This window comes from Apodemus sylvaticus, chromosome 2 (assembly GCF_947179515.1).
Source record: "Apodemus sylvaticus chromosome 2, mApoSyl1.1, whole genome shotgun sequence".
NCBI classification, from domain to species: Eukaryota; Metazoa; Chordata; class Mammalia; order Rodentia; family Muridae; genus Apodemus; species Apodemus sylvaticus.
The window spans coordinates 113,190,367-113,217,463 of record NC_067473.1 but is presented as its reverse complement, the minus strand read 5'-3'; the positions used below and the strand labels follow the sequence as shown (position 1 = coordinate 113,217,463).

The 27,097-nt window shown below is 49.0% G+C and overlaps 1 protein-coding gene across 1 annotated transcript; it reads left to right on the top strand.

Annotated features, from left to right (window-relative positions):
• Positions 1–1,194: 1,194 nt before the first annotated feature.
• Positions 1,195–27,034, top strand: Sema4f (ssemaphorin 4F). The gene is made up of 14 exons (XM_052174052.1): positions 1,195–1,459; positions 3,786–3,937; positions 5,183–5,242; positions 5,447–5,545; positions 9,886–9,979; positions 19,395–19,514; positions 19,609–19,760; positions 20,357–20,535; positions 20,738–20,885; positions 21,036–21,258; positions 21,395–21,504; positions 21,609–21,769; positions 24,521–24,579; positions 24,836–27,034. The coding sequence occupies exons 1-14, from the start codon at positions 1,300–1,302 to the stop codon at positions 25,447–25,449; spliced, it is 2,331 nt and encodes a 776-aa protein (XP_052030012.1). The 5' UTR covers positions 1,195–1,299; the 3' UTR covers positions 25,450–27,034.
• Positions 27,035–27,097: the final 63 nt, after the last annotated feature.

Genomic DNA, 27,097 nt, shown 5'->3' with positions numbered 1-27,097 from the left:
TGGGAATTGAACTCAGGACCTCTGGAAGAACAGTCAGTGCTCTTCGGTACTGAGCCATCTCTCCAGTCCCATCACCTTAGCTCTTATTTAAGGACTGTGATTTTTAATTTTATTACACCCATGTAGGTGTTTCGCCTGCTTGTATGTCTGTGCTCTGTGGATGCAGTGCTTGTGGGAGCCAGAAAAGGGGGCATAGGATTCCCTGTGCTGGAGTTACAGATGGTTGTGAACCATCATGTGCGTGCTGGGAACTAAATCCAGAGCCTGTGCCAAGAGCAGCCCGCACTCTTAAGTGCTGAGCCGTCTCTCCAGCCCAATGTTTCATAGTGGGATGGTTAACAATGTCTACTTGATAAGTCTAGAACCACTCAGAGATGAAGTTTCACCAGTTATTGTGAGGGAGTTACCAGATTTTGTTGAGCTGGGAAGACTCACCCTGATTATGGATGGTACCTTACTCTGGGCTGAGCTCTCTCATCTATTGCAGATGCAGTGTGACCAGACTCCTCACTTTTTTGCCACCCTGCTTTTCCATCACGGTGGACTATATTTTCCAAATGTGAACCAAAATAAATCCACGCTTATGCTGGACCTTAGCAATGAAAAAAGTAACTAACATACTCATAAGTATATTTGCATTTTAATTTATTTAGTGTGTGTGTGTGTGTGTGTGTGTGTGTTGGGGGCTATCAGTACCATGGCATGCATGTGAAAGTCAGAGGACCATCTGAGCGAGTGGATTCTCTGCTTTCCATGTTGTGGGATTCCGGGGTGGAGGCAGTGGTTAAATCCCACTCAGACTTCAAGTTTAGCAGCGGGGTGGGGGTGGGGTGCCTTTACTCACTGAGCCATCTTGTAGGAACAAAAAAAATTCTGAAAAATCTGGTGCCTGCACTCACACTTACATCTTTCCCCTAGTATTACTTATATGCTCCTGTAGCACAGATACGGATATTAGGGAATTTGGAGCAATTGCTACAAATTGACTGGTGACTCCAGGCCTAGGAATGTTTCCATCCTTCTAAGGAAGAAACCCACACCTACACCTGTCCTAGCTCCGCCCATACCTGGGTTGGGCCTCTCTTCCTCATCCCTCCTCCACTCAATTTTGATTGGTTATAGGAAGAAACCAGTTCTCCATTGGTCCCTTTGTGAGTGGGAGGAGTCGGGTTGTGTTTCATCTCGCCGCTGCAGGCCGAGCTCGGCCGAGGGTACCCGAGAGGGGCCGAGGCCCGCACAGTAGCGGTACTGAGTAGAGGCTGCTGGACGCGCCCCACCCGGCACCAGGCGGAGCCAGAGATGCTGACCAGGGCTGAACGGCCCCGCCCGGGCCCCGGGCCGCCTCCGGTCTCTCCCTTCCCGCCGCCGTCGCTGCTGCTGCTGCTGTTGGCGATGCTGAGTGCCCCGGTATACGGCCGCGTCCCCCGCTCGGTACCCAGAACCTCGCTGCCCATCTCCGGTAAGATGCAGGGACCCTTGTCCTCAGCCCTTTGCACGGTGCCCTGCCCTTGCCGGCAGGTGCCCACACCCACCTGACCTGCTAACCCCAGTGGCAGCATCTAGGACCCCTCTGCACGGTGCACACCCCTCTGGGACCAAGACCGAGACCTCTACCCTGTGCCTTTCCATCTCATCTCATCCCACCCCACCCATCCCACCTATCCTACCCCCAACCTAGCCTCACACCTCAGCTCCTAAAGCACACACAGGATGCTCCCGGAGCCCCCCTTTTCAGCAGGGTGCAGTCCTTCACCCTGCAGACCTGGATACTGAGGCCCAGGGAGGACCTGGGGTTTGCCGTTATCCCTCTGTTGCCTGCACATATACCCACAACTATCACTTCATTTCTGTGCCCATGCTATTCCCTATTTTCTCTCTCTTTCATTCTAATGGGTCATCAAGACCCACCTTGATCCCTAGCCCAGAATTTTCGTCTTTTCAGCTTCCTTCCCCGTCATCCTTTCAAATGCCCTCCCACTGCCATCCACCCGTATCCCTCCAGCCCACTTCCCCTACGGCTATCAACTCATCCGCTATCAACTAACTCACTTTAATTTCCCGAATGTGTGCTGCTTGCCCTGACCATCCCCTACTTTGAGTGCTAGAAAACACTTTAATGAGCCGATTCAAAGTTCTTCACACAAAACAAAGGGGTGGGGGGGCTGGAGAGATGGCTCTGTTGTTAAGAGCACTTGACTGCTTTTCCGGGAGATCTGAGTTCTGTTCTCAGCACCCATGTCAGTGGCTTACAACCACCTGCAATTCCAGCTCCAAGCAAGCAGGAGTCTATAGTGCATATATGCAGACACTAATGTGTGTGTGTGTGTGCATGTTTAAAGAAACCTAAAAGTTATATATATATATATATATTTTAAAAACCCAACAGGATAGGGCTTAGGTTCTTTATGAAGACATGGACTGCACCAGGGGTACTAGAAAGCATAAATGGCGTTCACAGTTTAAATACTCTTTGCTGATGCGGGCATGAGTGTGGCATGGGCTTGTTTTCTTTTCAGTGGGTACAAATGACTCCACAACTCACAACTGGGTCACAGTAACTTAAAGCTTATGCTTAGGACAAATGACATCTGTGGATGCTGAGTCCAGAAGTCAAAGCTGAGACTAGAACCTCTGGAGTTTCAGTTTGTGCTGAACCCATACCCCACAAAGAGAGTTGCAGACGCTGGTCTTTGCTGATATGCAGGAATCCAGAGAGGCCTAGATGGCAGGGCAAAGCAGAGTAGGTAACACAAGCAGCACCAGAGACTGAGCAAAGGTGAATTCACACAAAGTCATTGTGAACTTTAAATAGTTAAGTGTTGCCGGGCGGTGGTGGCGCTCGCCTGTAATCCCAGCACTCTGGGAGGCAGAGGCAGGCAGATTTCTGAGTTCGAGGCCAGCCTGGTCTATAGAGTGAGTTCTAGGACAGCCAGGACTATACAGAGAAACCCTGTCTCTAAAAAAACCAAATCCAAACAAACAAACAAACAAACAAACAAACAAAAAACCAGTTAAGTGTTGTGGATGCTGATAGTGAGTTGAGTCTGGGTCTAGGCAGAATATGTGCTAAGGAAGGAAGGAAGGAAGGAAGGAAGGAAGGAAGGAAGGAAGGAAGGAAGGACGTGAGCATCTGTGAGGTGTTGGCATGTCCACTTGTTACCGCATGTAATTCTCCCAACACCAGGCTGGTCTATTTCAGAAACACATATCCATCCAATATAGCTTCGGGTTTAATGGGGTAAGGGGAAGTCAGGAGTGTAGGGGAGACAGGAAGTGGACTCCAAATGTGTTAGGGGAATAGTGCCTGCTGTGGTGGTGGTATACACCTTTAATCCCAGCTGTCAGGAAGCAGAGGTGTTTGAGTTTGAGACCAGCTTGGGCAACATAATTATAGTCTATCTCAAACAACAACAACAAGAACAAAACAAAAACAAAAACAAAAAAAACCACACATGAGGAAAGTACTTATACTCTCCATAGGTCCTTTAAAGTACATATCACATTGCTATGAATAGAAGTGACAGATTTAATATTTGTTCAATTTTTTATAGTGTTCTTTTTATAGAAAAAGCATGTCTGACTGGGCCATGTGCTAACTGTTCTGGCCTCCTTGGTTATTGTTCACTGGGGACAGGAAGATGGTTTGCTTGATTCGGCTCTGTTTTTCCCCCTTTGTTGGCTACCAAATAACTAGTCCTTGAAAGACACTAGAAATCACCCCCTTTGGGACCCAGTGTTTCTGACAGGATGGCTGACTCTCCCCTCCCCTCTTCTCTTCCTGCCAGAGGCTGACTCCTATCTCACCCGGTTTGCGGCCCCTCATATATACAATTACTCTGCTCTCCTCGTGGACCCTGCTGCTCACACGCTTTACGTCGGTGCGCGGGACAGCATCTTCGCTTTAACCCTGCCCTTCTCTGGGGAGAAGCCCCGAAGGGTGAGAGATGACAGTGGGGTAACCCAGAGCCAGTAGCATACATTTAAAGCCATCATCTTGAGGGCTGTAGGTGGGAGAATTTCATAATAACTAAAGATGTAATGGAGCAGAAGGGGGAAGGGAGGAGAGAGAGAGAGAGAGAGAGAGAGAGAGAGAGAGCCTGCAGCAGCCTAGAGTTATTTAGGGGTGGGGGGGTGGGTGGCAGGAAGGGTTTTCTGTGAGTGACTGTGGTGGGTATTGGTAAGACCATGACTGTATGGAATAGAGGATGGGGCAGAGGATACCCTCACAGGGTATAAAACCCTTGAATAGAGGATGGGGCAGAGGATACCCTCACAGGGTATAAAACCCTTGAATAGAGGATGGGGCAGAGGATACCCTCACAGGGTATAAAACCCTTGAATGTCAGTAAGGGAGGAGGTAATGGGAAGGGGGTTTTCTTACCTGTGTGGGCTGTGAGGGGGAGCTGTGGTGATAGGAGAGGCTCTGAGGCAGGTATAGAGTTGGGGAAAGGGCACAGTGGCATGCTTCAGGGGCAGCAGGCAGTGGTATCTATCTCTAAAATGGTGGTTTCTCCAGAGAAAGAGAGAGAAAGAGAGAGAGAGAGAGAGACAGAGAGAGAGAGAGAGACAGAGAGACAGAGAGACAGAGAGACTGAGAGAGAGAGAGAGAGAGAGAGAGAGTTTGCAAGCCAATTTCACCACGTATTAGTAAGAACTGTAGTACTTTGTGACACAGTGCACAAAAACATAAATGTGTCCTGATGGAAACTCCTCAGAACAGCACTGTCAGTCATTAAGTCATAACTTCTGACAGTCTATTTCCTTAAATGTGGTTTGGGGTTGGGTGTTCTTTCAGTAGGTCACATGCTTAACTGGCACGCCAAAATCCCTGCATCTGCATCTGCACCACAAAATCTGATGTGGAGGTGTATGCCCGTGACCCCAGAACTGAGGAGGGGGACAAGATGATCAGAAGTTTAAGGTCATCCTTGGCCCTATAAAGAGCCTGAGGACAGCCTGGGCTACCTGAGACCCTGTCTCAAAAATAAAAATGTTTAATCTCACAGTTGATTTTGTTACTCATTCGTGGGTAGGGGACTTCCAGCTGGAAGTGTGGAGAGTGAGGAATCTTGGAAGTTTCCAGATTGTTGAAGCTTGTGGAACTGTCTCTTGTCCCCCTGGCCTCAGTGGGCAGGGTTGCGGGGGAGGGAACCTGGGGAAATGAGTTCTTCTTCTTTCTCAGATCGACTGGGTGGTGCCTGAGGCTCACAGACAGAACTGTAGGAAGAAGGGCAAGAAAGAGGTAGGTGGAAGCCCACACCCTGTCTCGTGTGTCTGTGGAGACCTTGGCTCAGCCCCCAGCAGTGCTCCTCCCGAAGGGTCCAGGCAAAGACTCTAACACCATTGCCCATTGCCCCCATACCGCAGCTGCCTCTAACTATCGATACCCCACCCTGTCCTTCCTCATGCCCACTGCTTCTGATTCTAACCGTCTCTAACCCCCCAGGATGAATGTCACAATTTTATCCAGATTCTCGCCATTGCCAATGCCTCTCACATCCTCACGTGTGGCACCTTCGCTTTTGATCCGAAGTGCGGGGTTATTGTGAGTGACAGGGGCAGAGGGAGAGGGAGAGGGAGCCTGCAGCAGTGCGAATTACTTGGGAGTGGTGGGAGGAGGCTGGGAAGGGATTTATGGGAGTGACCGTGTTGGGCATGGTTAAGACAACCATTATGTAGGATAAGTACTGGAGGGTAAAGGATGCCTTTGTCTGCCTCCAGGGGAGGGCAGTTGGAGTGGGGAAGGGAGATTGTCGTAGAGGGTAGATTATGCTAAGTGTAACAAGACATGAAGTGAGACGGTGAGTGGGGTTAGGGTAGCTGCTGGGCCTGGGAACTGGACAAATCCAAGAGATGCTTCAGAAGCCAGACACGCATGTTTCCTTGTCCATTGGGTGCCTGGGCCCAGCTCTGGAGCCTTTCTTCTTTGGAACAGCCCAGGCTGTCTTCTCCCATCGCATGCCTCATCATTGCTGGCATCCTCTGCCAACCCCGTTCTCTGCAGGGTGTGACTCTCATGACTTCTGATGTCACCACCCTGTAATGTGGTACCAGCTGGCTCTGTGCTCTGAATCTTTGGGGTGAGCCACCCTGTCCACCACATTTTCTTCTAGAGCTTATTTATTGGTGAAGGCCTGTGGGATCTCCCACCCCCAAACCCGGGCAGTCTTGGCATGAATATATTCTTAGTGATGTCTAGTCTACTCACAACTACTTGTTTGGAACTCTGACCTTTCTCTGTTAATTGTATGGTGGTTACCACTGGTCTTCAGGCAGCAGACTTGTGTGACTGAGTGCTGGGGTGAGTCAGAAAGGCTGTGTGTCCTTTGCACACAACAGTGTCCACCATGTCTCTTTCTTGGCTTTGATCCTGAAATACAGATATTGGCTAGACTGTTCTGCAGTCTGCACTAATACAGTGACCCACTTGGGCCTTGATAGTATACATTCCCCAAACCTTCTGTTCTGCAGCATCCTCCTGTCTCTGGTTTAGGATGGATGCAGGCAGCCCCCTTGACTTTCCTTAGGTTTAGTTGGGCTTGCATTCTTTCCACATGCTCTTTATAAAGCCTGGATACGTTTATTAGTTCTGGATAGCATTTGAAACCCTCTGAATCCCATCAACCCATACTGGTGGCTTAGTTCTTTATAGTTACCACTAGGTCCGTAAGGAAGCAGGGCTACTTTCCCCATCTATTTAGACATACTATGACCATCCCAGCTCATATTCTTGGACTTTCCTTTCTTCCTTGGATCTCTGAGTTGGGACACAGGTGGGTCCTAGCCAAAGTACGAAGATGGAATACCTTCTGGGAATGCCTGCAGTGGTTGGTGTGTCTTGGCCCCCTATCTGTTCTTGAGAGATTTAGGTAATGAAGAGTGAGGCTAGGATTCTGTGTCCCACCAGTTCATCTCACCAGTTCAGCATTTTCTCTGAAGCCTTCCTTTTATCTCACAGACCCATGAACCGAGGGGCCGCTCTCTGGAGGGAGAAGATTAGCTCTGATAGCCTGCCAAGGTCCCTCATGAGACTGCTCTGTAGACTCTGTGAACGTCCTCTTCTGATTTTACTCTCTCATTCTGTCTGATCATGATCCTACTTTCCATTAGTGCTGACGCTCCGAGTGATGGGGTTGAGGCTGCGGATAACTGTTCCCTGGCATCTTTGATCTAGACACATCTCAGTCATTGATGACTGTGGAGAAAGGAAGGTCCATGCGAAGTCCTGGAGCTAACGGTTTCTCTAGAGTGCTGTCTTTCCGTGCCAGCTTCCATCACACATGACTCACTGAGGGAACTCCAGCCATTAGTAGAGAAAAATACTAGGCTTCAGTAAGGACCACCAGAAAGGCAATGGCCACTCGCTCTGTTGCAGGCTTAGGTACCTTATATTCACAATTAAGTTTATCATCACATCATGGTATTATTTATTTCTATTATATATTCAGGAAACTGATATTCAGAGAAATTAGATATGCTAAGATTATATAGCTAGAAGAGGCAGAGCCAATATTTGAACCTGGGTTGATCTAGATATGTTCTATAACCCTGTCTGTGTGGCCAGCCTGCAACCTAAGGGACTTCATCTGGTTTCAATCTCTTGTGGCATTTGACACGGCTTATTCATCTTGGAGAATCCTGTAGTTGTTGTTTTTCTATCTGGGAGAGGCCTTTATTTGGCTTCTATTTATTTTTCTTGGGCAAGGCCTTCCCATCCACCCCCAGATTTCAGCTTTAGGGACTGGCCCTCACCAGAGCTGATAGTGAGGCTGTCTACTGACATAGTGATGTAATGAAGAATGTCTGCATACAGATAGAGAAAACCAGTGAGACCGTCTTCCATTTTCATACTGTAGTTCAAGGTCATTTTAATAATCAGAACCTATTTGATGATCAGAGGATAATCTGAACCTACTTATTAATGGGTGGCTCACTTTCTCAAAGGTTAGAAGCTTAGATGATATGATTATGCATGCCACTGGGGAAAACTGTGAGGGAGCTAGTCTTGACATATTGAGTTTTAAGAAGCTGGCAGGTAAGTATTGTGAGAAAGCCCAGCAGTCAATGGGATAGGAACTCGGATTTGGAGGACATGGACTCATTGGAGGGCATCAGTCTCAGGGAGTTGGGTCACTGGTTCACATAGAAAGACTGGGAATACAAGAATGAGTGGGATGTTTGAACGATATGTTAGAAAGACTACAGATAGATCCTAAGGATAAACATGGTGGAGCTCGCAAAAGAAGGAGCTAGAGAAACACCTAACAAATAGGAGGAAGGACTCCAGGAAGATAGAGTTTCAAGAGCCAAGAAATAGGATATTTCAAGGAAATGAATTGAAAGTGCCAGTTGATACTTAGAGATTGAAGTGGATAGAGATCAGGAAAAGGCCCATCTTTTTGGTCTTTGGTGAAATGGAAGGGAACAGTTTTAGACACAGGGGTGGAGAAACAGTTTGGTTTCCAGAATAATAGGGACTTTGTTTGGACAGAACAAAGATCATATTGAGAAATAGTAGAAAATAGGTAGGTTGGGTTGGAGTTTGTGTTCCATGAGCAATGGTGGGTTGTGTGTGTGTGGCATGTGTATGTGCATGCATGTGTGTGTGCACATTTGTGAGTCTGGAAGAGTGATGTGAGGTAAGTATGGCAGTAACCTGGGGGTGGAGCTCTTCAGTGTAGGGCAAGGAGTAGCTCAGGTGAGAGAGAAGGTGCAGCCACACTCGGTGCTGACTGGACTTCAGGGTTGCCTGAGCACCTTGGTAGTCAAAACCACCATCCTCCTCCTCAGGTAAAGATGTTCTCTGGCACATGCGTGGAGTATTGTCCTTCTTTGTGGATCCTTCATTCTAAAATCCTCTTTTAAAACATCTCTCTCCCTTTGGAGAAGCCATCAGATTACCTCTCATCTTCACAGGCCTTCTTTAAGAATTGTCTAAGTGACTCAAGCCTTGTTTGCCATCGGCTGCAAAGAGAGGAGCGACGGGCATCGTCCAGTAACAGCATTAAGCTCAGGGGACACATCTTTACTTCTCACTCCTGAGTGCTGGAGCCACAGTGGATGTCTGTGGAGTTCGTGGGTTAGAGACAGCATGCCTGGCACGTCCATGCCATAACTTTGATTTGAAACCAACTACAGTAATGTCCCTTCGAGTCCTAGCATGAAAGCATCCTTCATTTCCACTTTTAGATGTTGTCTTGAAACCCTCTTAGTGCTGTATGCTAAGGTCACTTGTGACTAACCCTGGTGGAACTCTTATGTCTGTCACTTCCCACCCCTCTGGAGATCCCTGGAAGAAGAAGAAAAAGATACTTATCTCTCAAGGCCTAGGATCATGATCTGAGACTTAGGTCTTCGTCACTGACTTCAGATCCTTCTTCTCTGCTTGGATGTGGAACCCTGGCCTCCCCTCTATGCTTGGGTGGGAACTGAGGGAGAGTGATACTGTTTTCTTCCAGCCCCTGGCCTTCAGCTGGTCCCCGCAGGCTTACGGCCTTTCTTTGCCCTCTTCAGAACGCCGGCCCTCAGAAGGCTGTCTGCCTCCTTCCGTTTCTTTGACTGTAGCCTATCTTCTAGGCAGTTACAGGCTCCAGGATCTGAGAGGGAAGGTCTATGCCAGCCTCATGGTATTCTTCTAGGGCTATTCTAGGTGTGCTTCATGGGGAAGTGTGGGGACGGGTCTGGGGCAAAGGGAAATAAAGCAAAGAAAGAAATGAGTGGGGGGCTGAGGCAGGAGTAAGGTGGCTGAACACGGAGGCGGGAGCGGGGTGAACGGGATATGGATGGACATGGGCTTTTCCTTCATTTGATCTTATATGTTTAATTCTCACCGTGAACCTTCTCCATACACCCTAAACCACCTGCCCCTCCCCTTCCGGTCTGTAGGATGTGTCCAGTTTCCAGCAGGTTGAAAGACTTGAGAGTGGCCGGGGGAAATGTCCTTTTGAGCCAGCTCAGCGGTCAGCAGCTGTAATGGCTGGTGAGTGGGAGAGCCAAGGGTCGGTGGGTCTTGGCTAACGACCTCCTTCCCCATCCCCACTGCTCGGATTTTCGTGTCTCTCCGTCCCTTGGAATGTCTACCTCGCTCATGTCCCCTTTCAGCCTTTCCTGATGTCCGCGGGTGACTGTGACTACCAACATGTCTCCATAGGATGCTTTTTCCCTAGCTCCTCTTCAGAGACTGTAGCCTCTGCACCTCTAGTGTGATTGCTGCTTCTGTGGACCCCATTTTCTTCTCTTACAGTACCCATTCCCGTTTGCAGGAGGGACTGACTGCAGCATGTAGTGTATACATTTGGAGAGAGCATTTTAGAGAGACACAGTGTAGAACAGCACAGTCAGACGACCTTCCTGTGATAACTGAGATGGTTGAGAGCTTTGTCTGATTTGGTAGCCACTTGCTGCCTCGGCTGTGAAGCCATTGAAATGTGATGACTGCGGGGAGGGAATGAGGGAATTTTAAATTAAGTCGAATTTAATTTAGGGAAAGTGGCCCCGTGCTTCCCGTAGCTATCACTTAATACACTTCTAGAATATCTCTATTTAGAGAACCACTGCCAGTGTCTTAGGATATTCCTTTTTAGCCTTTGAGATGTGTGCACACACCCATATGCACTTAAGCATACTTTGTTGTCCCTTTCTTAGTTCTTCAGGGGAATGGCTGTTTTACAATTTATTTCATTACCTCCTCTGAAGGGGCCACCTGCTCAGGGTGGACCCCGCCTAAACTTCTTTTGGAGAATGACGAATTTATTGGCATAGGGAACAGATTGTTTCTGTACTACATAACCCATATTTTAGGGGAGGGCACCTCACAGAGACTCTCAGAACTCAGAGAAAAGCCAGTTGTTTCTTCATGACATTGCAGAAGAGACAGGAACAGAATAGAAATCTTAATGTGTGCATTGTAACATTTAAAGTAGTTAATTTCTGACATAAATAGAATTTGTTATTAATAAATGTAACTTTATCACTTCTCGGCCTTTGGCTAAGATCATGTTTAGTATAAATGTAACTTTAGAGAACTTTCTATAGGATCTTGAAATACTTTTTTGTTCTTATTTTGAGACAAAGTCACGTGTAGTTCAGGCTAGCCTCAAACTCTCTATGTAGCCAAAGATGAGCCTGAACTCCTGATCCTCCTGCCTCTGCCTTGAAAGGCTGGAATGATAGGCTTGCATCTGCCTTATGCAACATTGGTGAGGAAACCCAGACTTCCTGTGTGCCAGGCAAGGCCTCTGCCAGTAATCTTCATCCTCAGCTCTAAAAATGCTTTATGAAGACATTTTAAAAAATTCTATTAGATCTATTTATCTATCTCTGTCTGTCTATCTATCTATCTATCTATCTATCTATCTATCTATCTATCTATCTATCTATCTTTGGTTCTTTGAGACAAGGTCTTACTATATAGCTCTGGCTGTCCTGGAACTCACTCTGTAGACTAGGCTGGCCTTGAACTCATAGAGACTTGCTTGCCTTTCTCTGCCTTCCAAGTGCTGGGATTAAAGGCATGCACCAGTTGAGAAGACAATTTTAAAAGGCACTGTGCTATTCATCTTCTGAGCATACTATAAGTTAATCAAATAATTCCAAATTGTTACTATTTTATATTTTAAGTTTTTAGTATTATCCCCATTGCTACAGTGAACCTGTCTGCGTATGGTCTTTGTCCTCAGTTTCCATCATCCTCTGGGATTCCTAGAAATGGAGTACCACATTGATCTTCCTGCCTTTTCCTCCTTCAGCAAATCCTAGCAGCAAGCCCCACCACAGCCAGCAGATTACCACATTGAAGGCTGTGATAGTTTGTGGCTCATTATCGAAAACCAATGCCACCTTTAGATGGGGTGTACCAATTTACACCCTACGCCTCCGATGTATGGGTTTTTTTCTCACTTTAAATTTGCCATTAATATATTGTTGTCATTTAGGAAAATCTGTGCTAATCTGAGGCTAAAAGTGGCCCTCTGCTTTAATGCCTGAGTCTTTGAATGTCAGTGTAGTTGCGCTTTCCCCCATATTGTTGTGGTACTTATTTTTGTTTCTTCTTGGGAAAATTCTCAGTTCAGATAGGGTGTTAGTATTCCAAGTCACACAACTTTTCCTCTATGGTGTGTGTGTGTGTGTATGTGTGTGTGTGTGTTTTATTTTATGTGTATGAATGTTTTGTCTACACTGATGTCAGTTCAACATGTGCATGCCTGGTGCCTTCAGCAGTCAGAGGAGGCATCAGATCTCCTGAAACTGGAGTTGTGGGCGGTTGTGGGCCACCAGTGATGTGTGTGCTTAGAGCTGAACCTGGGTCCTCTGAAAGAACAGTGAGTGCTATTAACCACTGAACCATCTTTCCAGGCTGATTTAGGTTTTTTTTTTTTTGTTTTGTTTTGTTTTGTTTTTTTGTTTTGTGGGTGGTGGGGGGTGAAGGAGAAAGGACCTCTCTGTGTAGTCCCAATTGTCCTGGAACTTATCATGTAGACCAGGCAGGCCTTACGCTCACAGAGCTCCACCTGCCTCTGCCTCCCCAACTCCAGGCTGAGACTAAAGGTTTGTATCTTCACACTGGCTTTTGATTTATACCTTCTTAAAATTCAGTCTTCTTTTTAAAAAACAGATAGACGTTTTTCCCTTTAAAAAGTTCTCACTGATTCTTTGACTATTTGGAACTTATTTTAATGAATGGTATGTGTGGGGCTCAAAGTCTGTCTTTCCTAGCTAGCTAATGCAGGACTTGTTCTCACAGATTGAGCTGTTTCTTCTTTCTTCCCTGACACTCATTGCCAAGGTTATCATAAAATAAAATTTTCATATATTTTTTGACACATTACAAAAGTTTTATTACCTTTTAATTAATTGCTTCAATGTTATTTTTTTGAGAGAGGGTTTCTCTGTGTAGCTCTGGCAGTCCTGGAATTCACTTCATAGACCGGGCTGACCTTGAACTCACAGAAATCCACATGCCTCTGCCTCTGCCTCCAGGATGTTGAGGCGTGTACCACCATGTCTAGCTTGAATAATATTTCTTACAAACCAAAACTTGACACTTGGACTGCACAAGTGAATTTTGCCCTTACGGGTGACTTTACTCTTAAATCACCCTTCAGTCATACAGTTGATGACTTTCTGTTAGCGAGCAGAAAGCTGAGTAACTACAGTATTCGGCCATCACGATCACCGTCATCCACTGCTGGACCTGAGGAGACCTGGTTCGTACACACTCAGATTTGAATAAAACAGCTTGGTCAGTATTTTTCTTGGCTTTTTACCAACAGTTTTGGCAAAACTCTGAATTGGTCACTGGGGTCATTAAGAAGGATTTCTGAATTGTAGCTGTTGCAAACACTGCTACATTTTGCATAATTGCCTGTCAACACAAATGACTTCCTAGTTACAGGAATGTGAGGTCATTACTAGCATTTTTTTTTCTCTAAGCAATACTCTTAAAGGATATTTGAGTCTCTGGATAACTTGTCTGTTCTGTGAGAAGAAAATTCATATTAAGACATGGTTTAAGGAGAGAAACTTAAACTTTCTTTTAAGTTTATTTTATTGGTTATGTTTATTATTTTTATTTAATTGAACAATCTCCAATGTTTAATTTGATTTGTAATTTTTTTCCTTTAGTTTTTCTTTTCTTTTTTTCTTTCTTTTTTCTTTTTTTAAGACATGGTCTCAGCAGTCATTGACTGACATGGAACTGGCTAAGTAGATTAGACTGGCTTTGAACTTGTAGAAATCTGCCTGCCTCTGCCTTCCGTGTGCTGAGATTAAAAATGTTCACCAACCCGGTCCTGGTTTGTGTTTTGAATGGCATTTCTCCTGGTCAAACAGTTTTCCTCGTATTTACTGGTATTTGTATTTCTTTGGGGGTAAGCCTAATAATCTAGGGTTTATCACTGTTGTTGCTATTGGTTTTTAGACAGGTCCCTCTGTTCCCCGGGCTGGCTTTGAGTCTCTGCTAATAGCCTTGCCTCAGCCTCCCGAGTGCTGGGATAACAGACAAAAGCATCCGTGTCTAGCTGTAAGCACAATTTTGAAATATGACATTTATCTGTACTGTAGTCAGATAAAATTAGCAAAATCATCTCAGTATCTGTATTGGTGATATTTATACCCAGGAAAATGTGAATACTTTGGCAATCGATTCTTATTAGCCTGAAACCGTGGCGGGTCCTTGGCAAGCTCCTTGTCTTCTGTTTGCTCTTTGAAGGTTGGCTTCCACCCAAAAGCCTCTTCTCATCTTCACAGTTGTGCTCTTAACCAGCCCTGTGGAGTCTCTCACATTCTAATGGCTCCTGGTTCTTTACCTGCCCCCCAGACCTAACCTGGATGGAGAACAGGCATCCAGCTGCTTTTCAGAGAGCTGTGCTTGAATGCCCCACAAGGATATGAAAACCCTTGCACCCCAACAAAAGCTCATCATCTTCCTCTGAGTCCCCCAAACCTGCTCCTCGCCCAGCCTCTCTCTGGGTTCAGAGCACTGTTCTTACCAGGCGTCCACGCCAGAGCCAGCGGCCATTGTCTTTGGTCTCCCACCGCATCTTGTAATAAATCAGGTTATCATGATGACGAGCTGAAGCTGGTGCTGTTTCTTCTTTTGGAACCCTTCCAGTACCTTTTCCTCTGGATTCCAGAACCGTTCCATCTGGTGGCAATGCTTCTGCCAAGGTGTCCTGCAAGTGTTCAGGTGTGCAGCTGCTGCCGACATCTTAGGTCAAACCCGACCTCTTCAATCCACATCTGGCCCCGGACATCCAAGTATACACTGAAACATGACAGTCATAGATCCTATATGGCCAATGGAGAGCGATAAGGACAAACACACTCTCTCTCATGACTTGCTAATAGATTGGTGAAAAAAAAAAAGGTAACCTGCTGGTCTAATCCCTAGATAAGGAAATGGAAACCGTGATGGAATCAAAGCAGAAAGTCTGAGAGCAGCTGGGTGCGGTAACAAGGGGATGGGGAGCTGAGAGATCAGGAGTTCAAAGCCATTCTCAGCTAGATAGTGAGTGCCAGGCCGGATTGGGCTTCATGACACCTTGTCAAAGGAACAGGAAGGAGGGAGGGAGGGAGGGAAGGAGGAGGGGGGAGGGAGGAAAGGAGGGAAGTAATAAGGAAGGAAGGAGCCTGATCATAAGAAAAACTAGAGCACATTAATGATCTTCTTTTTAAAATCGACAATCCCAATTGTTAGTTTTCTTTAACACTGAGCATTTTGAGAGACTGAGATAGGAAGATCTGGAGTTCAAGGCTGCCCTAGGCTACAAAGAGAGATTATTGGGTTTTGTTGTTAAAATTCTTTTGGATTTATTTTATGTGTGTCTAGAGGCAGAGTCTCACTGTGTAGCCTAGGCTAACGTGGGGTACCCAATACTCTTACTTCAGCTTCCTACTTCAGTGTTGGGATTTTCTGGCAAGCACCACTGAGCCAGATGTGTATCGGAATGTTTACTGATTGGTCCATTCAGCAATAATTGGCCAAACAATTACATACTCGTGAATATTTTACTAATGAAGGTTACAGTTCTGTCCTATTGGAATTGAGAATGTCCGGGAGACTCTAGATTGTGTCATGGTCTTCTGTCCTCGTATGGACATGGTTTTCCTATCTGTGCGGTTGATGTCCCTTCTGTAAGTATTTGAGAGCGTGGTGAGCCCCTGGCACTCCCTGAGCACTTGGATACCTGCCACTTCCATCCCAAGGTGTCTGTCCCTCCTTCTGTCCCCTAGTGTCAGTGGCCCTTTTCTATTCCTCCCTGAGGGACAGCTCTCTTCTGCCATCGCAGGTTCCAGTCTTGCTATCTCTTCAGAGTGTCCATCCCTTAGAGCATTTGGGGACCTTTGACCTCCAGTGCTAGCTAGGCCTTGTGTGATTATCTGTGATCCCTCTTCAATGTTTATTTATCACCTTTATCCCCAAAGACACGCTCCCCAAACGTGCAAGCCTCTCTGCTTCCCACATCTTCTCAGGACAGCGCGACACAGCTGCTTATGGCTTTCGGAGGTGTGGTTTTAGAGTCCTCTGTTTATGGCCTTCTTAGGAGCCTTCCCCGTTTCCTTTTGCAGACAGTGTCTCTCTGTGTAGCCTTGGCTGTCCTAGAACTTGATCTATAAACCAGGCTGGCCTTGAACTCCTAGATCCACCTGTCTCTGCCTCCCGAGTGCTGGGATTAAAGGCATGTGCCACCACTGCCTAGGTTCTAGGGACCATTTTTCAATCAGTTTTTCAGTATCAATTCTCTGTCACTTACCACCTAGCAAGTACAGAGACTTGGCTCATGTTGGGTTCCATTTGTTGCTGGGACCTATGACTAATATTTAGGTTTTCTGTCCTAAACTCTTCTGGACGGGATTGGCATGTCATTGGACAGCTGCCCCTCCTCTGCTAGCAGCAAGACAAGCATATGTCTCTGAGGTTCCACAGGGACTGTGACTGGTGGCACTGAATGCCCACCATGTGGCAGGCCCTCCCTAGGGTTCTGCACTTGGTATCCAGCATCTGCATTGATTCTAAGTGGAAGGTGGCCTTCTCCCTGTTCTGCATTTGAAGAACCTGGGATTTAGGAAAATCAGTTTGCCCAAGATTGTTCTGTCTAGGGAGTACTGTCAGAGTTCACACCCAAGTCTGCTGATGCCAAAACCCCGTCCACAGTCTCAAGCAGTAGGATCATCCTCCTTCCCATCCTCACCCTGTGAGGAGGTTTCCAATCTGCAAGTCTCCTGGCTGGTTTCACTTTGCACTGAGTGTCATTTCAGGGCTGGGTGTCTGGACATAGCTGACAACACACAGTCTTCAGGGAGTGTCTGTCACCCCAGCGTGGCTCTGAGCCTGCTCTCTCCTGTGTCCCCTGGCTAGCACAAGCCCCTTCTAGCCCTTACTTCTCCTGGCTCTCTGGTCTGACCCCTCAGCTGCCTGCAGAGTGCTGTCCTTTAGAGGGTGGCGTTCCCTAGGGCACCCTAGTCGCTTTGAGTTTCTGATCAGTACCTTTGCCTTGTTGGGGCCTAAACAGGATGTGTAGGATGCGTAGGTGCTGGCTCTGGCTCTGTTTCCTGGACCCTTTTTAGTTGCCTTCTTGAGTTTTCCACATGTTCTGAAGGCCCTTTTGCCTTAGCCTGTCCAGGAGCGAATGCCCTTCCTCTCTGCTGCCTTCTTCACTGGCCCTCCTCTGTTGTTCGCCCTGTGTGGGTCCGCCATGCTTCTTGAGCTGTGTGAGTGGCCCTTTGTTGTTCCTCTTCCTCCTCTCTGTCCTCTTTCTTTTCTTCTCCCCCTTTCACCCTTTTCCATCTCCTCTGCCCCTTCTTCCTCTTCTCTTTTGGAAAACATAAACATCACGTTGTTGTAATGAGTTCACGAATCAGAATGTCACACAGTGAATTTAATGTTGGGGTGGCTCCTTCTCTTCTTCATTTTCATTTCGTGTGTGTGTGTGTGACTGTGTGTGTGTGTGTTGCATGCCTGTGTGGTTGAGTGCCACGTGCCTGCAGTACCCACAGAGGCCAGCAGAGGGTGTTGGGACCTCTGGGACTAGAGTCGAGGATGGCAGTGAGCCCCCATGTAGATGCTGGGCATCAGACTCAACCTCTGCAAGAGTAGCCAGTGCTCTTAATGGTTGAGCCATCTTTGTTGTTGTTTTGTTTTGAGACAGGGTTTCTGTGCATAGCCCTGGCTGTCCTAGAACTTGCTCTCCAGATCAGGCTGACCTTGAGATCTGTTTGCCTCTCTACTCCCAGGATTACAAATCCACACCAACATGCCTGACCATTGTCATTGTCATTATTACACCACCACCACCACCACCACCACCACCACCACCACCACCACCACCACCACCACCATCACCACCACCATCACCACCACCACCACCATCACCACCACCACCATCGTCACCATCATCATCGTCACCATCATCACCGTCATCACCATCATCATCGTCACCATCATCACCGTCATCACCATTATCGTGGTCTTCTAACCCAGGACGTTGGCTTACTGGGCCAATACTCTACCATTGAGCTCTACTCCAGCCCTCATTGCTTTCTTTAAAAACCCAAATTGATTGTTATACTTCCCATTTTAAAAACATCTCCACTGTTTTCTTCCCTGTGAGATAAAGACTTGGTTTCCTGGCATGTCAGGGCACACTTCACAAACGAGGACACAGCTCCATGCCCCAGCCTTGCCTCTGCTCATGCGCTCGGTGCAGAAGCGTCTGCCCCTGTGGCTGTCAGCCACCATGGTCCTTATGCCCGCGTGTGGCTCTTCTGTTCACTGCCTCCCTGTCTCTCTCCCTGATGCCCTCTAACTGGCAAACGTTTTGTTCTTCGGACATACTGTGGAGCTGGGGATACAGCTCGGGTGGTGGGACACCTGCCTGGCATATGCAGGGTCCCAGGTTCAATCCCTGGTTCTTCCCTGCTACCCCTCAAAAGATGCTGCAACCCCAAATAGGCCGGATCCTCGTCTGCCCGTCTCCCTCTCCTGGTCCCTGCTTGTCCTCCTTGTCCAGAGGGGAGTCCATGGAGACAGAGATGCGCTCAGCGCGGTGCTGTGTGCACAGCAGCTGGTGGGCTCCTGCCACCTTGCCTTTTCCAGAATGCCCGTGCTGCTGGGGACCCCCAGGTGCCCATGACTTTCTGTGGCCCCTGCCACGGTCTTGCTCCTGTGTCTGACCCCTTGGGCATGCTATTCATGGTGACAGAACCGTTCTTCTGCTCTGTCCCAGCGTGCCTGTGATTTATCTCTTACCCCTACCAATCCTACAGCACTCTAGACTGTCTCAGTGCGGGAGGCAGAGCCCCACCCCGGTGTCACCCTCACTTTCTATGTCACTTCCTCTCATCCAACTGGTCTGGTATTTCCCAAAGTGCGGCTTAAACCACTTGTATCAGAGTGACTCCTTTTTTGAAAGGCAAGGACATGCTCCGATTTTACCCAGTTGGCATTGCTGGGCCTGAGGACCTTCACTACATCAAGTGTCCAGACAACCCCAGTGTACTCTTTAGCTGTGAGTTGTTCCAGGGTAGTGAACCCAGCAGTGTTCAGAGAGAACACAGGTTCTCTGCTCCATAATGGAAAACTTGGGGTTTGCTGCAAACACCACCTCCTGGGGAGGCTCAGGACCGTTAGCTCTCACCAGGTCACTGCACTGATACCCGATGTCCGCTAGATACGCCTTAGTGCTCCTGTCATGCCTGGGTCCTTCCAGCAGTTCTCCCCAGTGCAGGCTTCCTACTCCAGCACTTCCTGTATGTCAGGCGTCCCCCGTGATGGCGTTTGGTGCGTGCTCAGTCTGCGTGTAGCTACTCTGCTTTGTCCCCGCGCTCTGCGTGTGACTGCTCCCGCTTCCGGGGTGTGTGTGTGTCTCTGACTGCTTCTTCCTGTCGCCCTGCAGGGGGCGTCCTCTACACCGCCACTGTGAAAAACTTCCTGGGGACTGAGCCGATTATCTCCCGAGCTGTGGGTCGAGCTGAGGACTGGATTCGAACCGAGACCTTGTCATCCTGGCTTAACGGTGGGAAGAGGGACAGGGTCACCTGGGACACAGGTCAGGTGGAGGCTGGGTAGCCCCGGACTGTCTGAAGATCTGAGGGCATTGGTTTCTTCAGCCCCAGCCTTTGTCGCAGCTATGGTCCTGAGCCCGGCTGAGTGGGGGGATGAAGATGGAGACGATGAAATCCTCTTTTTCTTCACGGAGACCTCCCGAGTGTTGGACTCATATGAGCGCATCAAGGTCCCACGAGTGGCCCGCGTGTGTGCGGTGAGATCTCTGTCCTGGCTGGGTGTCATCTCCCGGTGTTTGGCCTTCCATATCTTCCTCCCTGAGTCTCTTGTGCCTCTCTTCTCTGTCTGGTTCGTTCTTTACCTAGGCTTCTGTAATGGGAGCTTGAGGAATGCGAGGGCGAAGGCTCTGGCGGCTCTGGCACGCCCCCACTCTTGCGAGACACTGTCTATAGGAAGTTGGTTTACATTAGACGTTCATGGAAGGATGTAATGATGGTTCAAGTCCTGCCCCACCACTGCCAGCCTCTGTGACCTCTAGTTCCTTCTTTGGCACCTTTCAAGCATATATGTAGAGTTCATATAGTAATCGAGGACAAGCTGTGTTTTAAGGACTAAGTGAGGTCACAGTTCTTTGTCACAGTTCACGTCATCACTGTCCTTGTTATCACAACCCTATCCATCTCTGTACCCTGTTACCCTCAGTTTCTCAGACTATATGTCTGTTCTTCTGGATGTCTGTTTCCCCATCTGTCCACGTGTGCTATGAACTCAGGGAGAACAGAAGAGGGTCTATACATGTTTTGTCTGATATTGGTCTTCTAAAGAGTGTTTCCCATGTTCTTGTCACCTCAGGGGGATCTTGGGGGCCGGAAGACCCTCCAGCAGAGATGGACGACGTTTCTAAAGGCTGACCTGCTGTGTCCAGGGCCGGAGCATGGCCGGGCCTCGGGGGTTCTGCAGGATATGACAGAGCTTCGACCTCAGCCTGGAGCGGGGACCCCCATCTTTTATGGCATCTTTTCCTCCCAGTGGTGAGGGGGTCCTGGGGTGGATGAGGGGGTGGGCGACAGGGTGGGAGGTCCGCGGAGTTGGTGTGGTCACTGCAGGTGGACTCTCTCTCCCTCAGCTGCATGGCTCCCGTGTGTTTCTCGGGGATCAGCTCATTTGATAAGGGATGAGTTGCTGTCACCTAGCTCTCTCCAGATACTGGGCTCCAACCTGTGACTCCTCCAGGGAAGGAGCTGCCATCTCTGCTGTGTGTGCCTTCCGACCCCAAGACATTCGGGCAGTGCTGAATGGTCCCTTTAGGGAGCTAAAACATGACTGCAACAGGGGACTACCTGTCATGGACAACGAGGTGCCCCAGCCCAGACCTGGAGAGGTGAGGGGGTGGGGCGGGTCGGCATCTCAGGCTTGGGTTTTTTGGGGTTTTTTTGTTTTTTTTCACCATTGCAAAGAGCAAGAGCTTTGCTAAACATCCCCACACCTCCTGTCCCTGAGAAACGCTGTCACCCGGGCCCGTCTCCTTTAGTGTCTCACCAACAACATGAAGCTGCAGCAGTTTGGATCCTCACTCGCCCTGCCAGACCGTGTGCTCACCTTTATCAGAGACCACCCGCTCATGGACAGGCCGGTGTTTCCAGCTGACGGCCGCCCCCTGCTGGTCACTACAGATACAGCCTATGTCAGAGTTGTGGCCCACAGGGTGACCAGCCTCTCCGGGAAAGAGTATGATGTGCTCTACCTGGGGACAGGTATATTTAAGCTTCAAGCAAATTTCCCATATAGTGCATATCGCCAGCACGGAGAGGTGCCCTGTGACATCCAGGCACCAGGGTTCCAGGCACAGTGCCAGCTAAGCCATTTTTTTGCCCTTTACCTTCCTCCTAGAGGATGGACATCTCCACCGCGCTGTGCGCATCGGAGCTCAGCTCAGTGTCCTGGAGGATCTGGCCTTGTTCCCAGAACCACAGCCGGTTGAGAGCATGAAACTGTACCATGTGAGCTGTGTATTCGGGGCGCCTGCTGGGGAGAGTCGACTCTGCTGCCAGTTAATGACCTGGTCTGGAAGATGCAAGTTTTCTCTTCCGCTCCATTTCTACAGGATTGGCTTCTGGTGGGCTCCCATTCTGAGGTGACGCAGGTGAACACCAGTAACTGCGGCCGCCTCCAGAGCTGCTCCGAGTGTATCCTGGCTCAGGACCCCGTGTGCGCCTGGAGCTTCCGGCTCGATGCCTGTGTGGCCCATGCAGGCGAGCGCCGTGGGTGAGTGGGGCTGCCTTGCTTTGGTCTCCTGCCTGCCCTCCGGGACTCTGCCCCTCCCATATGCCTGTCTCATCTGCTGACGCCATTCTGTCTGTGTGTGCCTTCTTGTTTGGAGCCTGCATCACTTGCCTGCTCATCTGTCTGTCCATCTGGTGCTGTCTGATTCATGCTAGACCTGCCCCGATAGTGTGACTGAGTCCGTGTCAGCCAGTGACAGAAAGGCAGCGGGACTGACTGACGGCTCTAGGAGACATTTCTCAGTTTCTGTCTTAGCAGAGCGCTCCCAGTTGGCCTTCCCTCCTCACTGGAAATCCTCTCCTTTTACCGTCTGTGAATCCTCTCACCCTACCAATGGCCTCCCCGTCGCCTCCTCAGGGTTCACACCTAGGTCCCTTCCCTTCACACTCTGCTTAGGTGATCCCATTCCTATGATGCACACAAGTATTGCTAGCAGAGCTGCAGAATACCCCTGTGCCTCTGTACGCCACACCCCCTGCAGTGCTTCATTAGCAGCCCGGACACACCCAGTCTATGCACGCACTGTGGTTTCCTCTCTCCTGGGTGCGCGCGCGCGCGCGCGCGCGCACGCACACACACACACACACACACACACATCTCAGTGGAAGGACTGAGCCCCTCCAGGTGCTCACCCCAGACATCGCACACATTGTCCCTCAGATGATGTTGACTCCAGGCCCACGGTGGACCACTGTTCCACTGACTTCCTCCACTGCCACCAAGCCAGTGTCGTGTGTGTGTGTGTGTGTGTGTGTGTGTGTATGATGTATTAGGATGTATATGTATGTGTGTGTTTGTGTATGATGTGTATGTATGGTGCATTTTTATGTACCGTGTGTGTGTGTGTGTGTGTGTGTGTGTGTGTGTGTATTCATGAGGACTGGCAAGTGTATGTCATTGCCACAGCTTGCGTGTCAGAGGTCAGAGGTCAGAGGAAAACCCAGGTGCTAGTCTTTTTCCACTTTGAGACAAGGTCTGTCTGTGGCTCACTATTGTGTATTCAAGCTAGCTGCCTTCAAGCTTCTAGTTTCTTCTGACTCTTCCTTCCCATCAGTCAGTAGGGCCGCACAGGGACTTCTGGGAACCTGTCTTACTGTGGCCAACTCGGTTGTGGGTCTGGGGAGCCAAGCTTACTCAGTCAGGTTTGTAGAGCAGGCACTGTGTCCACTGAGCCATGCCCCACCCAGTCACTTCTCACTGGGGTGGGGGTCCTAACTGACCTCTTGCCATTCTGAGCTCCTGCCATCCATTGACCTCTCAGAGGTGACCTTAAAAATATGCCACACCAGAGCAAAGCCCTGACATCTCCTTTGCCCTGAGTAATTCAGAATAGCTCTCTATCACATAAAATCGTGGAAAATCTAAACATATTTAAAAGTATGATGAATGAATAAATACGACTAAAATGATAAATTTGTCTTTCTCTACCCCTTCCGCCACTGCTGCCTGGCCAACACTTTAACAACTTCACTGCCAGTTATTTTGAAGTATCTTATTTTATTCATAAATCTTTGAGAATCTGTGGCATACAAGGGTACTAAGAACAAAGAAAAGGGTGCTGGAGAGATGGATCAGCAGTTAAGAGGTTGCTCTCCTAGAAGACTCAGGTTCAATTCTTCAAACCTATGGGATGGATCACAGTTCCAGGGCTCCAGTGCCCTCTTCTGGCCTCTGCCGGTATTGCACCCATGTAGTGCACTGACGGTATTACATAATAGGTAATACTGATGTAGCCAAACCCAACTCTTAATTTCTTAGTGTTATCAAATATCCAGCGAATGTTTCAGTTTCCTCATTTGCATATACTTAAAAACAACCTGTATAAATCAAAATTCAAATAATACCATCAGTACTAGTATGCTTATGTGCTTTATAACTTTTAATTTAAAAAAATATTGCGATAAGATCTTAATCTATAGCCCAGGCTGGCTTAGAACTCACCCTAATATGTAGAACCTGGGCTGGCCTCAGATTCATAGTGATCTCTCCTGCCTCATCTTCCCCCACACTGAGATTATAGGCGTCACTATTTGTGCCTGATTCAAACCTCTGTCTGTGCGTGCTAGGGAGGCACCCTCCCCTGAGCTAGTCCTAGCTGTTAATCTTTAATTTCAATTCTCTCAATGGAATCGTTTTGGCTAGCTGTTTGCAAACTACTTTTTCATAGTCACATTGGGTCTTTGTGTTCTGAAGCCCCACGGTGCGCCGGCAACCTGGCCTCATACCCAGCCTCTTACCTGATGCTGGAGGTTTGAACCAAGTCCCCATGCTTACTCAGCAAGCATGCTCGCCCGCTGCGTCGTACCCCGACCCCCAAGACCTCAGGTCTAAATAAGAGACACCCCGCATCTACGGACAGCCAGCTTCACTTCTTAGGTTTCCTTCCTCTTAGGGGACACCCACCAAGCATCTTTCCATCAGATCGTCAGCTAGGAATATGTGCATATTTGACAGGGAAAATGCCTTGAGGAACATAAGGTGTATTAAGGGAAGATTTGGTGGAGGAAAGGATGCTAACTAACCCCAGGAGTGATTTCTAATGTGATGGGTTCTGGAGTGAGTACTGTGATAACTGAGTACTGTGTTAACTGAGTACTGTGATAATCGAGTACTGTGATAACCGAATACTGTGGTACTAGGAGTACCATGGGGCTGAGTACCATGGTACTGTGGGGGTCTGAGGAAGGTGCGCACACTCAAACACTAGATTACCAGATATTCTCTTGTTTGTAGGATGGTTCAAGACATAGAGTCGGCAGATGTCTCTTCTTTGTGTCCGAAAGAACCTGGAGGTTTGTATGGCTCAGAGAAATGGGGGAAGGATGTATAGAAAGGGGCTAGAAAGTTGATCTCTTTTGACTTATTCAAAAAATTTGAACCATGAAGACAAGGCAGCCCGGGGCCCAGGGCCTTTCCATCTTTGGGAATCCCTTTTGTCAATGTCTCTACAACTCTATCTTCTATCTGACATCTCTCCATATGCCCTTCCCCCATCCTACTTTCTGACTGCAGCCTCATGTCTTTTGTGTCTTTGCTTTCGCTCCACAGAACATCCTGTAGTGTTTGAAGTTCCGGTGGCGACGGTGGGCCACGTGGTCCTGCCATGCTCCCCCAGTTCTGCCTGGGCATCCTGTGTGTGGCACCAGCCCAGTGGAGTGACCGCCCTCACCTCCCGGAGGGATGGACTAGAGGTGGTGGTGACCCCAGGGGCTATGGGGGCTTATGCTTGCGAGTGTCAGGAGGGCGGAGCCGCCCGTGTGGTGGCTGCTTATAGCTTGGTGTGGGGCAGCCAGCAGGGGCCGTCAAGCCGGGCCCACGCAGTTGTGGGGGCTGGGCTGGTTGGCTTTTTCCTGGGCGTTCTCGCAGCATCCCTCACTCTCCTCCTGATTGGCCGCCGTCAGCAGCGTCGGCGACAGAGGGAGCTTCTAGCTAGAGACAAGGTGGGCTTAGATCTGGGGGCTCCAGCTTCTGGGACCACAAGCTATAGCCAAGACCCTCCCTCTCCTTCACCTGAAGATGAACGGCTGCCGCTGGCCCTGGGGAAGCGGGGCAGCGGTTTCGGTGGCTTCCCTCCGCCCTTCTTGCTGGATTCTTGCCCGAGCCCAGCCCACATCCGGCTCACTGGGGCCCCTTTGGCCACGTGTGATGAGACGTCCATCTAAAGCCCAGGAAAATGACTGCCAGCCGTGAGCAATCTCAGGAACTGGCGGCTACCAAGACCAGGGTCACTGAGCCTGGGAGCTGATCAGGGCTGCTCCATTCTCCTGAGTCTGTGTGATCTCACGGCAGTGTCTGTCCTCTAGACCTGGTGGGCCGAGGGCCAGACCTCTGCCTGATTCCTGATTCTCATGAGAGATCAACCCTGTAACCCTCTGCTCTGGCCTCTGGTCTCGGGCCCATCAGCTTGTGGGGTGGTGGGCCCCAGAAAGAGGAAGCACTGTGAGGTAGTTGGGGAGTGTGTGCGCCCTGCATCCTTGTGGTGGCTGTATGATTTTCCAGTTTGCTGACTCTGGGGAGCGCATGATCCCCTGACTGCCTTGAGATCTCTCCCAACTCAGTTTCCCTTTGTCCCTGGAAGAGTGTGTGTCTATACACTGGTGTGCCTAGAAGTCGTGTCCGTGCGTGCATGGATGGCAGGGTCGGTGCCCAGGTGCTTTTCGGGGATGGGAGAGGAAGGCTGGACCGGGGACAACTTCACCCTCGGTAGCCAATGAGGGAAACCACATGCCCCCATCGCCCCACAGCACTTCTTCAACTTTGAGTAAAGTTCCCAAAGTGACCTTCTGGGTGGGAAGGGTAGCAGGACACGTGTCTCTGTCCGTCCGTCTGTCCGTCCTTCTCCTTGTCTTTCTCCTCTGGCTGCTACCACTGCCGTGTCACTGCTGTGCTTCCCCTGGCTATAGTGGAGGCTGAGCCCTCTTTTCTTGGTTTCCATTTAAAACGAACTTCACAACATTCTAAATATTGGAGGATGACGAAAGGAACCCAGAAAAGTGTGTAGGAGATACAAGCAGGTTAAAAAAGATTTGCCTCAGTGACTTTCACCCTTGCCCTAAAGCAGGAGTCCCCCAGCTAGGGTCCATGGACTCCCTGAAAATGTATGCAAAGTATCTGTCCATGTGTGTCGTGTGTGTGTGTGTGTGTGTGTGTGTGTGTGTGTGTGTGTGATGACTTTCATCAGATTCTCAAGGCCTTAGTGAGGTTAAAGGACCACGGTCCATAGTCACCACAGCTGGGCCACATAGAGGAGGTGTTGCTTTGAGGCAGTTAGCTCCTCCCTGGCCTGCTGCCTGAGGCTGGTCCCTGGACACATTGCTGCTGGAGAGCCCGTGTCTCTCCAGTCCTTGGAAGCTCTGCACGCGCTTGAAGACACCGTCCTCTCCTCTCTGGCCTCGTTACCCCTGTGTGCGCTGCCTTTGCTCAGTCCTGCTCTTGGCCTGCGAGTGTGGCTCATCCTTCCCCCGTGAGGGGCCTCAGACCCCCGTGATGATGCAGCCCTTTTCCAGCTGACATTTCTGTTCTACTTTCCTTGACAGCAGCCTGTGAACCACTCAAGAGTCCCCTTGGGTTTGGAGTTACCGGTGGCTTTGAGTAGGATCTTTGGCACATAGTCTAACCTAGGGACATTGGTTATTCAACTGTAAAATGGGGATATACCTACCTCAGGGTTGCTGCAAGGATCAAATGAGGAAATGTATGAACAATAAAGCATCACCCACAGCAGTCGACATTGTTATTGTTAACTATCGCCTTATCACACCATCATAGCTAAACCACACGACGGCCGTGACGGGCGGTCACTGTGAACCC

Bases quoted from the DNA above. Each gene is read 5' to 3' on its own strand.
- Sema4f (XM_052174052.1), top strand. From the start codon at position 1,300: ATGCTGACCAGGGCTGAACGGCCCCGCCCGGGCCCCGGGCCGCCTCCG. The intron at 3,938-5,182 runs GTGAGAGATGAC...CTTCTTTCTCAG, and splicing joins CTGGGGAGAAGCCCCGAAGG to ATCGACTGGGTGGTGCCTGA. The intron at 21,770-24,520 runs GTGAGTGGGGCT...TCTTGTTTGTAG, and splicing joins CATGCAGGCGAGCGCCGTGG to GATGGTTCAAGACATAGAGT.